This window comes from Natrix helvetica, assembly GCF_964273705.1.
Source record: "Natrix helvetica genome assembly, chromosome: 3".
NCBI lineage: Eukaryota > Metazoa > Chordata > Lepidosauria > Squamata > Natricidae > Natrix > Natrix helvetica.
The window spans coordinates 63,977,511-63,995,815 of record NC_138549.1 but is presented as its reverse complement, the minus strand read 5'-3'; the positions used below and the strand labels follow the sequence as shown (position 1 = coordinate 63,995,815).

The following is an 18,305-nucleotide window of genomic DNA, read 5'->3' as shown; positions in this document are numbered from 1 at the left end:
CATAGAACGGATGATATGGTCAAAATACTCACTTGCCTAATAATTGTGCACATAGTGTACATAGTTTTTGGCTAGTACAGAATATTATTTTCTGTTTTGCTTGGGGTTTTTCCTTATTGCCTCTAGTATTGGTAAGAACTAATTAGGAGAATATGAGCTTCTTCCCTAGTGTTTTGAATTCCTTAGAGCAGAATCTCTACAAACATGATTATTTCATAATACAAGATATGAAACTATGATTTGAAATGGATTTTAAGTTGTGGATAAACCGTTTGTTTTCTCAATGTCACTACAGTTAGCAGTTTGTGATTCAAATATGTATATATCCATACTTAAATATTGTACATAGAAGGCCAGTGTCTTAAATGCCTCTTTGCTTACCAATTTTCTTTTTCCATCTGTTTATCACAACTTGTTACAGGAGTCCCATGCTGCACAGCTACAGATTTTGATGGAATTCCTCAAGGTTGCTAGGAGAAATAAGAGAGAGGTAACATGACCTACTTTGCTTTTATTATTAAAAACATATTTCTGTTATTCTCTTAAATAATGCAGATTGGCTCATCACTTTTTAAGAAGTGTGGGTACAGGCAATCTGTTACAGTTTATTTCAAAAACATAAACCTGAGGAATTTTAGACTGCATCAGTTATGAGAGGTTTTGACTTTACTTTTTTTGAATTGAATTGCATGGTTGTTTTGCTTTACTTGTCATACGTTTGAGGAGAAAAATTATTAAAGTTATTTGTTGGAAACTATAACAAATTGTTGAAACAAATTGTAGCTGACCTGAATTTTTTCTAGCTTTATACCAATTGTTACTGTGTCTCTGGTGAAGGCTTTTTAAAATTTAATTTCAAAGGCCTATTGCAAGTAAATATGTCTCTTTAGATTTTGGTGATATTTCTGAGTACTTCATTCTGAATCGGTGTTCATTTCAAGCTCTTTACAAAAGAGAAGTATAATGAAATAATGATTAATTAACTGGAGGACATGCAGAATTTCCCTATAATTGTCAAAATTGATTTAATGTGCAAGAAGGGATATATCTTACAAATTGCAAGTTTTATCTATTTGTATAAATGCCAAAAGAGAACTTATCCTGAAAAAAACAGTATGAATATTTGACTTTTTCAAATTTAACAATTGGACACGTCTCAAAGAAATAGCTGTACATGGATTTAGAGCCCAACTGTTATAGATTCCTTCCTTACATTTTCTATATGGAAATTACATGTGAGTATCATAGCCTTATATTTTTAAAAAATCATTTTTATTCTTAAATGCATACAAAGCATTGAAAGATTTAAAGTTATTTTTAGAATGTTCCCTAAACATTTGCTGTTTGGAAAAATTATGTATAGCCCAGTGGTGGGTTGTACCAGAGCCTGCCCGGAGCACCGTTCCGGTACGGTGCTCCGGAGGGCCCACCTGCCTGCCCGAGCTCCTTACCGGTCTTTTAAGTCTTCGGCGCGTACAGCGCCTGCATGAGGCTCCGCTTAGCGGAGGTGCTAAGACGCATGTTCACTCTGCGTGTGTCCATGTGGACGCTGCCTGGCCCGTTCCAACCATACCAGTTGGAACGGGATCCAGAATCCACCACTGATATAGCCTCAGGAGATACCTCTCCAATATTTTCCCATCGAACTTAAATTTGAAGATTTGTTTCCACATTTAGAGTAGAATAAACTCTTATCTGTGGTCCTAAGATAAAATGTGGGCTAATCATAGTGTTCACCTTGATATTGTTGCATTTATATTTCAGTATTACAATTTGAGCTGATAATATTTACACTGAGGGGCTGCTTGGAATTTTTAAACCAAAAAAAGCAAAAGCAAAAAACCCGAAAAAGTTCAAACAGGAGGCAAGCAAAGAGTGTTTCTATAATTATGTAAACTTTTTCAAGCATTTGTGTTGGTGATTCTGAAACAAATATAATTTAAGTACAGCTTACATTTTCCTACCAACATTTCTGCAAGTAGCTTTTATGCCTGCTGCATAACATCATCTTACTATTTAAGGCAATATACATGTATAGTATTACAAAACATGTATGAATGATCTTACTATTTTTTATAAATAAGTAATCAGTGGCTCAATTTAACAATCATATCTAAAGAAGTATAGTAGTGCATGTTGTCTGAGGACTCTTGCTGGATTTCTCTTGATTTTACAATACAATACAATAGTAGAGTTGGAAGGGACCTTGGAGGTCTTCTAGTCCAACCCCCTGTCTAGGCAGGAAACCCTATACCGTTTCAGACAAATAGCTATCCAACATCTTCTTAAAGACTTCCAGTGTTGGGGCATTCACAACTTCTGGAGGCAAGCTGTTCCACTGATTAATTGTTCTAACTGTCAGGAAATTTCTCTTCAGTTCTAAGTTGCTTCTCTCCTTGATTAGTTTCCACCCATTGCTTCTTGTTCTACCCTCAGGTGCCTTGGAGAATAGTTTGACTCCCTCTTCTTTGTGGCAACCCCTGAGATATTGGAACAATGCTATCATGTCTCCCCTAGTCCTTCTTTCTCTTAAGCTAAACATACACAGTTCCTGCAACCGTTCTTCATATGTTTTAGCCTCCAGTCCCCTAATCATCTTTGTTGCTCTTCTCTGCACTCTTTCTAGAGTCTCCACATCTTTTTTACATCGTGGCGACCAGAACTGAATGCAGTACTCCAAGTGTGGCCTTACCAAGGCATTATAAAGTGGTATTAACACTTCACGTGATCTTGATTCTATCCCTCTGTTGATGCAGCCTAGAACTGTGTTGGCTTTTTTGGCAGCTGCTGCACACTGCTGGCTCATATTTAAATGGTTGTCCACTAGGACTCCAAGATCCCTCTCACAGTTACTACTACTGAGCAAGGTACCACCTATACTGTACCTGTGCATTCCATTTTTGTTGCCTAAATGTAGAACCTTACTCTTTTCACCATTGAATTTCATTTTATTAGATAGTGCCCAATGTTCAAGTTTGTCAAGATCCTTCTGTATCTTAAGCCTATCTTCTGGAGTGTTGGCTATTCCTGCCAGCTTGGTGTCATCTGCAAATTTGATGAGTTCCCCATTTATTCCCTCATCCAAATCATTGATGAAGATGTTGAAGAGTACTGGGCCTAAAACAGAGCCTTGGGGTACTCCACTGCATACTTCCCTCCATGTAGATGCAGTTCCATTGAGGACTACACGTTGAGTGCGGTTGGTCAGCCAGTTACGAATCCATCTGGTGGTGATGCTGTCTAACCCACATTCTTCTCCTTTATCTAGTAGTAGGTTATGGTCTACCTTATCAAAAGCCCTACTGAAGTCCAAGTAAACTATATCAACGGCATTCCTCTGGTCCACTAATTTTGTCACATTATCAAAGAATGCAATAAGATTAGTCTGGCATGATCTGTTTTTGACAAATCCATGTTGGCTTTTTGTTTGAAATTATGTTCAGTCCAGGATCCTTGGTTAATTATTTTCCTCACAAACCACAAATGTAGGCCATGTGCAGTTTCTTAGTTTGCTATTCTGGAATTCAGGTTCAGACATAATGTTAAAAAAATCTTATTGGCTTCTTTGGACAATAGGAGTAGGTAAGACAAAAGAAGTAGGATTAGATTTGTATCTGTGCTTGACTATGCTTAAGAAAACTCTCATTGAACTAAATGAACTTTAAATTAGGCATGACTATACAGTCATTAGGTCTATTCTAAGGAAAAACAGTTATACTAATTACTAATACATGCTGTGCAACTAATATATGTTGCACAGTATTACACATGGAGCAGCAAACTGTTCATATTGCTAGATGTTTTAAATGCATAGTTGTGTATTCTAAAGTACAGAGAAGTTAATCCTGGATTATAAGTACTTGCCTCATGCATTATGCTTTATATTAAGTAATAATTTCAAATTCTCCTGCTTGCCAATTCAGTCTATCTCTTTTTTTTTTAATAAAATAGTTTTTTATTTTTAAATAAACATAGACAGACAAAAACATACAACATAAAAACATCTTCTATTACGTACAGTGTGTCGGTTGGTTGCAAGGTTTTTGTGCATCCTTTCCATAGTCATCACTTAAACTTTATATAAAGTCACACATTGTCAATCAAATATGTTTATATACATTGTTATTATAGTACTTCATTTATTTGACTCACTATTATTTCCTCATTTTAAACAAAATATTCTAAAAATGGGTTCATTTATATTGTCGTAATTCATTACGTCATCTTCAAAATATCCAATAATAAGATATTTTTATACCCTATTCTGATTCATTTTTGGTAACATTCTCTAATAATTTTCAATTCCATGTGCATTTATTTATTTATTTTAATCTAACCACAGATAAGATAAATTCCAATTCCTATAAAATTATTTATCTTCTTGTTCTCTAATTTCATATGTTAACTTACTCATTTCAGCACATTCCATTGTTCATATCATCAATCAAATATATAGATATACAATTATACATTGAGTATAATTATTATTACCTTCCATTTTTGTGAACCATGCTAAATTTAAAGTAAATTATATATTATGGCATTTCATTACATCATCCTGGAATCATCCAATGGTATTGCATATTTATATTCTCACTTACACTTTATATAAAATTCCATATTACCCCTCTATTATATATAGATACATTATTATCATTGTTAATCATTTATTTAGCTATAATGATTATTACTTTGTCTTATACATAATACTCAAAATTTAACTAAGTTTAACTTAATTTTCGTTGTAACATTTCATTTCGTCATCCTGTATCCTTTCAGAAATAGTGCCATCCAATATCTCTTGCCATTTGTAAAATCAGTATTCTAGTTGTTTTCTTAGTAAATCTTATGTGGACTTCTCTTAGCAACTTGTTGTTCATTGCATATCTTTTAAAAACTCAAAACCCTTCTTCTGTTCTTTCCATTAGCTTGTCTTTGGTTATCACTGGTGCTTCTGGCAAAGGTATTCTCCTTATCTCTGCCAAATTTTCTCCCCTTTCTTCTTCCATGTTTTGAGGTCTAAGATAGAGTTCCAGTTCATCAACCTCTCCAATGTGAACAGTTTTCTTATCACTTTGTTCATGTTTTTCTGCAATTTTTTGAATTCTATCCTCAAATTTCATCATCGTTTTATGGATATTCTCTGTTCTTTCTCCCATTCTTTCTACTCTTTGCTCTATAATCCCAAGATTCATTTCAGTATACTCTCAATTATACTACTGAAAGGAAAAGATCGTGTTATTTATTTGGAGCAGGCTTGGTGAGATAAATTTACTTTAAATCCCAATTTGGCTTCTCTCTCGTCCTTGGTCCTCCCGGTGTCCTGATCTTGCACGGGCCCCGCAGGGTCACAGACAGCTGTTGGGGAAGCACGTGGGTTGGACTGCCGCAGCCAGCCCCGCCGCAGCAACCCTGCTGCAGGAGGAAATCCCCACTGAGAGCTCCGTTGTCGTCGTCCGTGCTTTTTACAAGCCGCCGTTCGACGCAGCCCCTCAGGGCTCCCCTAAGCATTAGTGGCAACTTTAAAGTATCTGGAGAGGCGGCAGGGAGTTCCGACCTCCATTTGAAGCCACCTGTTTCGTTTTCGTTTTCGATTTAACCGCATGCCACAGCTGCTGAAGCCTGACTCATAGCAGGAGCCGCGTGGAGACCTCATTGACCAGTCAGACCGGCGATCTGGGCCCCCAGCCTTTCGGACTGAAGCGGCAAGTGCTTGTGGTCGCTTGGATCGCAACCCTTATCTTCCTGCAGGCGCTGGGAGCTGGATTTGCTCGCGCCATAAGCCTGCCTGGCAAAAAATCTTCCTGCAACCTTCTGTGTCTCTTCCTGAGCATTTTGGCTTGCGGTGGGCTACTGTGAGGTGGTGAGTGGAGGTGGTTCCCTACCTGTCTCGTTTAAGGCCCTTTATAAACGCCATGGCAACTCAGACCCCAGAAAACCCTGAACCAATGGGGGTTTCCTCCAGAACCTTTGCTATGCAGGCTGGCAAGGCTGCCAGGGAGGCCATCAGAGGCACTAAACCTTATTCCAAACCCGGGCCTAAGCAGGGATCAGGGCAGGATAAGGACGCCATACGCCGCCAGAAGGCCCTAGAAAAACAATTTTCCAAGGCCCAGCAACAGGCCCAAGCCTCCCAGTTGGTGGACTCTCTGGAATCCTCCAGGGAGGTTGCCCTTGCCCAGGCTCAACCTATCTCCGATAGCGAGGGGGAAGGCCAAGAATTCTCGCCCACAACTTCTTTGGCCATGGCAGCTTCACCAGGCCCCTTGATGGCGGAGCAGGCCGACCTCTTTTCCTGTCCTTCGGACCTGGAGGAGGGGCCAGCCCCCGTGGGGCCCTTGGCACTGCAACTTCCACCCCCCAGGCCCGGACCCAGGCTTCGCCCAGTCAAGGACCAGGGGCCCAACCTTTCAGCAGAAATGCAATAGGTCATCAACGGCTATTTCCCAGGGCATTGAAGCGGGCATGCAACAGAGAGGCACTCGCAAGACCGCCATCTGGAGCCCCGGGCAGCTCCCAGTATTGCATCCTTCTCCCAGCCTCCTCAGTCCCTCCATTCCTCCCTAGCCTCAGAGGATTCGGCCTGGGAAGAGGAGGAAGACTTATTACCTAGGCATGAGCCCGAGTTCTTGGGGGATGAAGGTGGTTCTTCCGAAAAGCCTACCTTTTCGGGCCTATTTAAATTGACCAACTTCAAAACCATCCTGGATAAAGCTAAGGTGGCGACCCGCATGGGGTCTACCCCCTCGGCTCCGACGGCCCAAGATCCAGATGATCTATCTGGGGACCTTTTTGAAGAACCTGTGTCGGCCCAGGAGATAGTCCCAGTTCCCAAACTATTCCTCAACATGGTTCAAAAGCAATGGGCACAGCCTGCTACCATGGCTACCCCCAGCAACAATGATAAGAAGCTTTATACAGTAGATGCCAGCCTGGAGGATTTGCTTAAGCTACCTCCAATTGATGCTCCCGTGGCGGCACTCACTTCTACGTCTGTTCTTCCCCCTGACTTATTAGAGGGGCTCAAGGCTGAGGACAAAAGGACCAAGACTGCTTGCCACAAAACTCACCAGGCGGCAGCGATTAAGTCGTCCGTCTCAGCCTCCTTCCTTTCCAGGGCAGCCCTGCTCTGGTTGAGGCAGTTGCTGAGAAAAATTCCGGCCAAGGACACCAAGTTGAGTCAGGATATCAACAAGATCATGGCAGCCACGGAGTAAACTGCCGATGCCACCCTGAGCGCTGGCAAGTTTGCCTCCCGAGCCCTAGCATCTAATATCACCACCAGAAGCGTCTTGTGGCTGAGACACTGGAACACAGCCCCCTTTAAAGGGGACAAGCTCTTCGGGGAGGTCCTGGATCCTGTCCTAGTAGAAAACAAGGACAAGAAGAAGGTGATGCCATCGGTCACTAAGAAGTCCGATTGGAAGGGTTTCAACTCCTACAGGAGGCAACCATTTCAATACACTGAGCCTTCCACTAGCTCCGCCCCATTTCATCGGGTGTATCCCCAGCAAACCAATCGGTCCCAGGACTGTCAGTCCTTTCGCGACAGAGGTCGCCAGCAACACTATTCCAAACGCCCCTTTTGGGGGGGGTCTGGTTCATGCCCCTTCAGGAGATACAAATGACCATCAACGATCAGCTCCCATAAGAGGGCGTCTCCAGTTATTTCACACCAAGTGGGAGCAGATCACGTCGGACCAGTGGGTCCTACAAACGATCCGCATGGGCCTCACCTTGGAGTTCTTCTTCCTCCCCCCCGCCACTTCATCAATTGCCCCGTCCCTTCATGCCCAGTCAAACGGTCCCTCATGGAACAGGAGATCAGGCATATCAGGGATATCAGGGCCATAAAGGCTGTTCCGGCGGGTCAGGAGGGGACAGGATTTTACTCAATCCTGTTCCTGGTTCCCAAAAATTCCGGGGGGTGGAGGGGAATATTGGACCTAAAAAGATTAAACTATCATGTAACCTATTGCAGATTCAAAATGCAATCCCTCCAGTCCATCCTGGGATGCATCAGGCCGGGGGATATATAGACATCCATAGACCTCAAAGAGGCCTACCTCCAAGTACCCATCCGCAAAGCCCACCGCCGATACCTGAGATTCACTTACGCAGGCCACCATTACCAGTATCGAGTCTTGCCGTTTGGCCTATCATTGGCCCCCAGGACATTTACGAAGATCCTCGCGGCGGTGGTGGCCTTCCTTAGATCCCATCCAATAAGACTGCACTGCTACCTGGATGATGTCCTCATCCAGTCGTCATCCCACCAACAGGCGACCAGAGACCTGGAGTACACCATCCAGGTGCTTCAAGACCACGGGTTCTCCATAAACCTGGAGAAAAGTAATCTTCTTCCGACAACCAGACTGCAACATCTAGGGGCCGTCATCGATACTTTCTCCTGCCGGGTCTTCCTATCTCCGGAGAGGTAGGACCAGCCTCAGGGAGAGGGTCGCACAAGTGCAGTGGTCGCTCCTGCCAAGGTGGTTCAGCTGTCTCAGCTTCTAGGCAAAATGATCTCGTGCCTGTCCATCGTGCCTTGGGCAAGACTCCACTCCCGTCCGCTCCAGTGGCTCCTGCTCCCTTACCAAAAGGCCAATGAAAGCAGCTTGACGAGGCTAATCCCAGTCTCCTCAGAGATACGGCGTTCCCTCAGGTGGTGGTTGTCCCCTGCCCTGACAAAGTGGTCCCCCTTCAAAGAACCCGTCCATCTCACCATCACGACGGATGCCAGCCTTTACGGCTGGGGAGCTCATTGTCACAGTCAACTGGCGCAGGTCAGGTGGTTTCCTTCCGAGGCTGCTCACAGCATCAACTGGTTGGAGCTGAGGGCAGTCAGGTTGGCCCTCCGCCAGTTCCAGTCCAGCATACAAGGGCGCCATGTGAGGATACTGACGGACAATGTTGCGACAAAGGCGCACATCAACCGCCAAGGGGGCACTCGCTCCAGATCATTGATGTCAGAGGCCGAACTCCTAGAACGGTGGGCGGAGAAGCACCTCCTGTCCCTACAGGTGGAACACATCTCGGGCATGACCAACACCCAGGTGGACTGGCTGAGCAGGGCCACGGTAGACCACTCAGAGTGGCGCCTGCATCCGCACCTGTTCCAGCTATTGTTCCAGAGTTTCGCCCGTCCGCAGGTAGACCTGTTCGCCACCGCATCCAACACGCACCTCCCGAGGTTTTTCACGAGGTTCCACAATCTGCGTGGCGAAGGAGTCAACGCCTTGCACTGTCCTTGGCCGCGGGGACTACTGTACGCCTTCCCTCCGCTACCTCTACTTCCCAGAGTCATCCGGAAGATCCTGTCGGAGGCGGCGGAGGTACTGCTGGTGGCACCTTTCTGGCCCAGGAGAACCTGGTTTGCGGACCTGGTGAGCCTCTCTGTCTTACCTGAAGGGTCGTTTTCAGGGCGCTGCGAAGGAGAGTCCACCCCACCCTGGGGTCTGGCTCCGCTGGTGACAGTTCGAACGTTACGGTTCCAGTTGGTTTGGTTTCTTATTGACTTGTTTACATTGTTGGACTTCTCAGCGCGCAACAGTTCCACGTCTTCATTGAAAAAATCTGAAGATAATCAGCACCAGAGGCGTGGTTTAAAGTTTCAATTCAGTTTTTTGCAGATTGGCTGTATTTAACCCTTGCTTGGACTCTCCTTCGCAGCGCCCTGAAAACGACCCTTCAGGTAAGACAATGGTCATTCTAAAGTATCAGCATACTGAACATATTTCTAGGCAAACACAAGTTGAGTTCAATTAGCTTACTAAATGTCTTAAACTAAGAAATGAATATTCAAGTGTCTCAGTATCAGTTGTTGCTCATATCAGTGACTTCCTATTACTTGAAGTATATTTGTTTTTTAAAAAGTGACTTTTAAGAAAGGCAAAATCTGTTTATTAACATTGATCATACTTGTACTGCTGATGAGGAAATATTTTTATATGTACAATAAAGCAATAAAAGATGATAATACAAAGTGCCTCCACACAGTCATTCAAGAATCACTTTTTGCTGATGACTCTGCACTCCTGGTATACAAAGACAGTGATCTACAGTTGATGCTGAACAAATTCTTAGAAGCTGCTATGCTTCTCAGCCTGATTATCAGCCTGAACAAGACTGAAGTACTTCACTAGCCCATGCCAAATACCAAGCCCATAGAACCAAAAATCGCTGTTGACAACACCCAGTTGACAAATGTAAATAGGTTTAAATACTTTGGAAGGATCATTTTAAGTGAAGGATCTTTGGACAAAGGCACCAAAGTGATTTCGTACTAGAGTGTGCAATCAACAAATTCTACAGAGCAGAGCTGTGGTTAGCCCTTCCCTTCTTTATGGATGTAAGTTCTGGACTCTGTACTGAAGGCATAGCAAATAACAAGAGAAATTTTGGATGCATGCTCTCCACTTCTTGGCATTCACAAAATCATGTATCCAATTTGGAGGGTCTTGGATTGTGCAGAGTCCACCAGCATTGGATGCCTGGTTATCAGAGCTCAGATGAGATGTGTGGGACACATCATTAGAAGGGATGTACTTCATCAGTTTCTCTACGGTATAGTGGAGTCTGAGAAGAGACCTTGAGGTCGACTACATAAGCTCTACAAAGACACTGCGATTCTGATATAGAGCCAAAGGAGCTAGAAACTGCAGTTGCTGACAGAACCTGTTGGTTAGCCCTATGCAATGAAGCCTGATAGAAAATCATAAGCTGTGTCACAAAGTAACACCCACAGTTACTGTGACAATAGAATTCCACTGCCCTTCCCCCCCCCCCCCCCCCATCCCCGATATGGTAGATTTTGTGCTTCCAGAGTAAACTGCAAAACAACATGTCTTTTTCAGATCCGAAGGACTGCTGTATTACTTGTGGTTTTTGTAAATGGCTGTTAAGCAAATCTTATTTATTAACATTGAGCGTGCTTGTTGATGGTGAAGAACATAATTTTTGATAATATTTCATCATTTCAATATTGCTATGTCTGCTAGTAGAATGCATACCTAAAAATACATTACTGCACTTTGTTCTTTTACCATTGATTGTGCCCACAACCTCTTTTTCCATTGCAAGTAATTTATGATAGTCCTGCCGGTTTAACTTATACATTTAAAATCTTTCTTTTAATCTACAGCAGTTAGAGCAAATCCAGAAGGAGCTGAGTGTTTTGGAAGAAGATATTAAACGAGTAGAGGTAAAGCTCTCTACAATCATTGCAACAAGCAGGTTTTTATTTTAATAGGTATCAAAATGATTGCATCATACTTGATGGCAAGTATAAAGGTGGAGAATTAACTTTTTATAAGTTTACCATACATCCACAATTCTGTCAGTTATAAAGCTTTATCTCAAGTAATTACAATTTGGGTGCTTGACATCTGGCTCATATTTATGACAGTGGCAGCATCTTGCGGTCACATGATTATAATTTGCAAACTTTCCAGCTGGCTTCCGGCAAGCAAAGTCAATTGGAGAAACTTAACAACCATGTGATTCACTTAGCAACCTTATGATTCACAACTACTGCAGTAAAAGTGGCTGTAAAATCAAGTCCGGCATGTTATGACTTGCTTAAAACTGCATTGCTTAGCAACTGAAATTCCAGTCCCAATTGTGGTCATGTGTCGAGGACTAGTTCTAAACCTATGGCCACAGTTGGGACTTGAACATCTGTTGTTAAGTGATACAGTGGCTAAATAAGTCGTATTTGATTACAGTTATTGTTATCATTAAATGAATCATGGTCATTAAGTGAATCATGTCATTAAACAAATCCAACTCTTCCCACTGACTTTGCTTGTTGGAAGGCCTCTGGGAGGATTGCTAATGGCAATCAAATGACCCTGAGACACTGAGTTGTAAATACATGACAGTTTGAATTTTGATTATATAACCGTGAGGACTCTGCAATGGTTATAAAATGAATGCATTAAATCAGGGCTGTCAAACTCGCGGCCACGATGTGTCATGCACTGGCCACACCCATGTCCGGTTTAACGGAGAGGGGAAAAGTCCCGATATGTCACGTGATGCTGCCATGATGACGTGAGTTTGACACCCCTGTATTAAATAATCAGTTGAGGACTACTTGTAGTCTAGTGGATTATTTGAAAGCTTTAAAATGTTAGCATAAATGTCTTTTGTACAGTTAGGACTGGTGGAACTTATGGCAGACCCACCTTTGGACTACTTACAATCCAGATGCAAAGTTCCTATGGTTTCACCCACCTCTGCAGCCACATGAATGGCTACATTTACATCCATTTTCAGTGTATCACAGTTGTGTGATCATGTTTTACGATGTTTTTGCTGAAGACTGGCACTTTCAGGTTTTGGCAAAAACATAGCAATCCATTGGTTCATTTAACAACCATCACAAAAAGGTTTGAAAGCTTGGGTTGGTCACATGACTGACTGGTTTTACAACTGTCACAACTTGGGACTGTCATGAGCAGGCTCCATTAACAGTTGTAAGTTGAGGAGTACCTGTGTGCAGCCTCAGTCTTCTCTATGCACCCACGGTGGTATGATACTCTTATCAACATTACATGACCCCATATGATTGAAACATCAAAAAGTCATAGGGTCTTAGTTGGAAAGACCTTTGTGATCAGTCTTGCACAAATGGTATGGACATCGACATACAAAACACAGCCATATAAAATTACTTCACAAAAAAGTTATAATTATAGGCACACGTTAAACGTAAATTAACCAAGGAACACTTTTTTTCCAGTGAGAGAGATGTAACGTATCTAATTAAGCTTTCCTAAGTTTGTGTGGTATTTTACCTTCTTTGGAAAAAGTGATAAAAATAAGAGCAATAATTCTAATTCAGGTTTTATTCAGAAATTATTCTTTGATGACAATAGTGTCATTCAATAGCAGAATGAGCTCTTCCATCTGTAGTCTTCCATTGGGCTGATATCTGGACTTGTGTATTGGATAGTTTTAGAACGGGTGTCTCACAGCTCGCGGGCAGATGTGTCACGACTAGCCATGCCCACCCCTGTTTTAGCAAAGGGGGGAAAAGTTGTGATACGTCATGCGACGACGTGTCGTCACGAGTTTGACACCCCTGTTTTAGAGTTATTTGAAAGATATACTGAGATGTACAGCAAAGAAGAAGAAATAGTGTCATTGGGGTGAATTCAGTTTGTTACTCTTCCAATGTAAGAGTGCTAAATGTTCATTCAGTTAAGCCTAACTCTAACCTTATAAATTTCAGCAAACTAAGCAAACCTATTTATTTTCTGACAACATTTAAGTATAATTTTTGCATTAACATTAATTATAAATATATTCATGGATTAACATTTCTGCATTTGATGGTAATAGCCAACTTATTTTATTGGCTATTAAAATAACTCAAATGGGAGCTTTTCTGGCCTCCTTTTCAGTAAATTCTGAAGGAAGCACAGTAATTGTAAATATTGCTCTGTTAAATATAAAAGGAGAAAATAGCTAAATGTCTGCGGAGATTCTCAGTCACCCAGGTCACAATTGTCCCAAAGATGCTTTTTCAAGAGGAAACTGGACTTTCCTGTTTTTCTTTGAAGACATTTCTCACCCAAGAGGTTTCTTGAACTCTGATTGGCTGGTGGGAATGGAAAAATTTATATTCCTTACAGACAGCTGGTCATTTGTCTCCTTCTACAGCGTCGTTGGAGCCATTTGGAGATTTATCTGTGTTCTCTCGGTCACAGACCACACAGACCAATCCCCAACCACCTGCGCTTCTGTACACCAGTAAATGAATATCTAGCAGAAAACATCCTGCCACCCAAGAAGGCTCCACATCCATTTGCACTACTCAGGTGACCCGGAGGAACAGATAAGCCTCTAAGTGGCCTCAACAACACTAAAAGAATGCAAATGACCAGCTGCCTGCAAGGAATATAAATCCTCCCATTCCCTACCATGCAGTCAGAGCTGAAGAAGCTTCTTGGATGAGAACTGAAACATCTTCAAAGAAAAACAAAATCCAGTTGCCCCTTGAAAAAGCACCTTTGGGGAAAAAAATAGCTGCAATAAAAATGAGTATAGTGTTTTGATTTTAGAGACTTCATGCAAAGACAACTGGAAAAAGCTTTAAAGCTGGTAAAGATGGAAGGAAAAAGAATAGCCAGGTGGAGGGAATAATGGTGAGTGGCGTACCATTAGAAGTTTATCATAGAGAGAATCTATCTGTGTGGTCGCTAGGGGTAAAAATGACTTGATGACGAGTAATAACAAATACTTTGATAAAAATCTAAAATTATCAAAAGGATATAAATATCAAATTATTTATTTGTGGTGTGGCTCTATATTTATTCCAGGAAATGAGTGGCTTGTATTCACCAGTCAGTGAAGACAGCACTGTGCCCCAGTTTGAAGCACCATCTCCTTCACACAGGTAACCAAATTTCAGTTGAATTAGATGTACATATGTTTTAAAATGATTTTAAAAAAATGAGTGCCTGCACCTCTCTGCTGTTTATTAAAACAGGCATGCAAACCTGAAAAAGATCCTCTTGCTTTACATGTTCTTTTAATGATTTATGAGGGTCCCTGACAAATTATACAATTGTCTGCTTTAATGGTGAAAAGTGGTGTGCTTGTACTCAGTCCAATTCTAATCTTTCAAACCATTTTTGAAGTTTGTACAGAAGCCATAAAAAATTCAGTGAAAACCACTTTACATTTTTTCCTACTCTTTCCATCCTTGTTGTACTCCATATTAACCTGTCTTAAAGCATAGTTTATGTAGAAGCAAACATAGATAGAAATTACTTAATACAAAGGTGATAAATCTGTAACACTGTAGATGTTTTAAATCTATAAAGTCTGGGATGTTTCACCATAGGCTATTACTTTACTGTATGCAAAAGCTACAAAGCAGGAGATTTTGCTTGAGTGAGTACTTTAATGTCGTCTTTAATTCATTTTCTTCACAAATTAGAGATCACCTCAGTTAAAAGGCATCCTGTATAGTTAGCAAAGTAACTGTCTCTAGGGCTATGTAGTACATTGGATAGAAAAAATGTCTACAGTTCCAACAGTCCCAGATGTGGGGGAGGGGAGGGGGATATTAATTAGGGCTTTGTAATGATAGGTGTCAGTGTTTTGACCCATCCTTAGCAAGTAATGATAAGCTGCTTTCTTGTGATTAAAACAAACACCTTTTCAAATAGGGTAGGAACAGTCTTTTATTCACATGGATAAACAAAAATGTAATTAGCCCCAAAAGACCTGGCCAAGAAATCTGAATTGCTTGCTGTATCCTAAAAGCAAATGAGTTGCCTGTGTCAATTGGCCACTCCCAAACCCCTACTATTTATTTCCCAGCCAGGGAGGGGCTGGTTAGTGTCCACATTGGCTTTTTCTTGAGAGCCGGTTTACTGCTTTCCTTTGCTGTTCTCTCTTTTCCTCTCTGCACATTCACTTATCTGGAATGGGCCCCATCTGTTCCTCCCCCTCACTCAGCTCAGGCCCCAAAGACAATTGCCTCTCCACCTGGGGGAGGACACCTGATGCTGTTTCCTTATCAGAGCCTTCCAAAGGCTCCCAAGCTGACCCTCTGCTGGCAGCTGACGGGCCACAACAGTCTTCCAGGCCTATCTTTGTTGGAGTATTGTTTTTAATGTTTATTAAATATATTGTTTAAAAAGATTACTATTTTTACCTACACTGAGAAAGCGATAGTATTATGAGTTATAAGGTAATATTTGCAAATGGATTGAGAGTGCGTAGCAGAGAGTAAGATGAACAGAGCCTCCACTAGCAAAAAGACTCCATTTACTTCAGCAGCCAAATTCTGCCTCTACAAAATTACAGGTGGTTGTATTGCTCACAACCTTATTTAATAGCAACTTAAATTTCTATACAGGTACTCCTCGATTTACAACCATTCATTTAGTAACTGTTCGAAGATACAATGGCATCTGAAAAAGCGACTTATGACGGGTTTTCACACTGCAGCATCCCCATGGTCACATGATCGAAATATGCACGCTTGACAACTATCATGTATTTACGACAGTTGCGTTTTCCCATGTGATCAGCCTTTGTAACTTCCCAGCCAGTTTCTGATAAGCAGAGTTAATGGGGAAGCCAGATTCATTTAACGACCACATGATTCACTTAACAACTGCAGTTATTTTCGTGACCATGGTGGCAAAAAGGTTGTACAATGGGACAAAACTCATCTAACAATTGCCTTGCTTAGCAACAGAAATTTTGCACTCAATTATGGTTGTAAGTTGAGGACTACCTATTATTCCAATCTCATCTTCAAAAAGACTAGCAATAGCGCTTAGACTTTCAATAGTGCTTTCATAGTGCTTTCCAGCCGTCTCTTAAGAGTCAGCATATTGCCCCCAACAATTTGGGTCCTCATTTTACCCACCTTGGAAGGATGGAAGGCTGAGTCATATTGAGCCTGGTGAGATTTGAACTTCCAAATTGCAAGCAGCTGACAGTCAGCAGAGGTAGCCTGCAGTGCTGCACTGTGCCACTGCAGCTCACTAGGAAATTTTCCTCCTTAGAACTTCCAATAAAACTTTTTCTTAGTTGTATTATTAGATAAATTAAAATTCAGAATTTTTTAAATGTAATTAACTATTATTGTTCATGCATATTGTTTTTTTTACAGTAGCATTATTGATTCTACAGAATATAGCCAAACTTCTGGATTTAGTGGCAGTTCCCAGGTATGAGAGTAATCTTCATATACTCAGATATGTTGATAAACGTTGCAGATAACCTTTTTGAAACTGGAATGTTCAAAATATTTTCAGTGAAATATTTGTTCTATTTTTCAGTAATTAAATCAAAGCAGCTAAACTCTTCCAATATATTAATGCTTAATTATTTGTAGACTCTTTACTGTTGCTCTATGATGCAAATAATCCCTGGTGTATATGTATTTGCTTCTGTCTTGTCATTGTTCATATCTTGACCAGTGTCATTTTCATTCTTGATGAAGTTGTTTCTGCATGCCCTAAGAGTATCTCTTTATCATCTTCCTGAATAGATTATAAGGTCACCCCCATGCCATGTTTTTAAGTCAGCATTAAAAATGGAGCAAAAAAACCTGATCTGATTTATTGTTATATGGGGAGGAGTTCCTCAATTTGTTTGAATTTACAATAAAAAAATGTCATTGAGATAAAAACGTAATTTACTCTCAGGGAAACGAGCAGCTTTTTGATATTAGTCTGTGAAGTAAAGACTATTCTACTGTTTTTTCCTACAGTGGATTACATTTTCTAAAATATCAATATTTTAACTACATATTTAGTATTCACTTGCCAGTGAAATTACACAATTGAGTGTTTTTTACCAATAACCCAGTGGTGGGCAACCTTTTTTTTCAACTGAGCCAAATCTCGCCAAAACCACGATTGAAATTTATTTTGAGAGCCACATTTTTAAAACCGAAAATACATAGGATGGTACACTGTTTTTAGTTTCAATAAACTCTGGCATTTGAAGCACGCAAGTCTTAAAGCTGTCAAGTTACAAGATCCTTGCATCCCTAACCCTTTAGGAAAAAAACCCCAAGGGGTCTTCAAACCTGACAGCTTTAAGACTTGTGGACTTCAACTCCCAGAATTCCTCCTCCAGTCATGTTTGCTCAGGAACTCTGGCATTGAAGCATGCAAGTCTTAAAGCTGTCAAGTTGCAAGACCCTTGTACCCCTAACCCTTTAGAAAAAAAAAACCCAGGGGTCTTCAAACCTGACAGCTTTAAGACTTGTGGACTTTAACTCCCAGAATTCCTCCTCCAGTCATGTTGGCTCAGGAACTCTGGCATTGAAGCATGCAAGTCTTAAAGCTGTCAAGTTGCAAGACCCTCGCACCCCCAACCCTTTAGAAAAAAAACCCCAGGGTCTTCAAACCTGACAGCTTGAAGACTGGTGGACTTCAACTCCCAGAATTCTGAGAATTGAAGTCCACCAGTCTTAAAACAGCCAACTTTGCAGACCTCTGTGTTAGCCCAAAGCCTGGCGCTGGGCTTTACTTTACTTTACTTTTACTTTTATTTAGATTTTTATACCGCCCCCTCTCCCCAAAGGGACTCGGGGCGGGCTTTGCTTCCCCATTGGTGGAGCCCCAAGAAGCGAGGAGGGAGAAAAAGAGACGGAGGCCAAGGAGTTTCCCCCCCGCCCCCTCCCAGCAAAAATCTAACCGGGGAGCCGGGTGGGCAGTAGCAAATAAGCCGATCACGCCGCGTGGGCAGTAGCAAATTAACCGATCACGCGGCGTGATCGGCTAATTTGCTACTGCCCGCCCAGCTCCCCGGTTAAATTTTTG

The 18,305-nt window shown here is 41.6% G+C and overlaps 1 protein-coding gene across 2 annotated transcripts in view; it reads left to right on the top strand.

Annotated features, from left to right (window-relative positions):
- COP1 (COP1 E3 ubiquitin ligase) overlaps positions 1–18,305 on the top strand; it is a 114,885-nt gene that overhangs the window by 12,938 nt on the left and 83,642 nt on the right. For both annotated transcript variants that reach the window (XM_081949561.1, XM_081949562.1), the window contains exons 6-9: positions 422–490; positions 11,144–11,203; positions 14,328–14,404; positions 16,643–16,700. In XM_081949561.1, the coding sequence (XP_081805687.1) occupies positions 422–490; positions 11,144–11,203; positions 14,328–14,404; positions 16,643–16,700 (264 nt within the window). The remainder of the gene's footprint in view (positions 1–421; positions 491–11,143; positions 11,204–14,327; positions 14,405–16,642; positions 16,701–18,305) is intronic.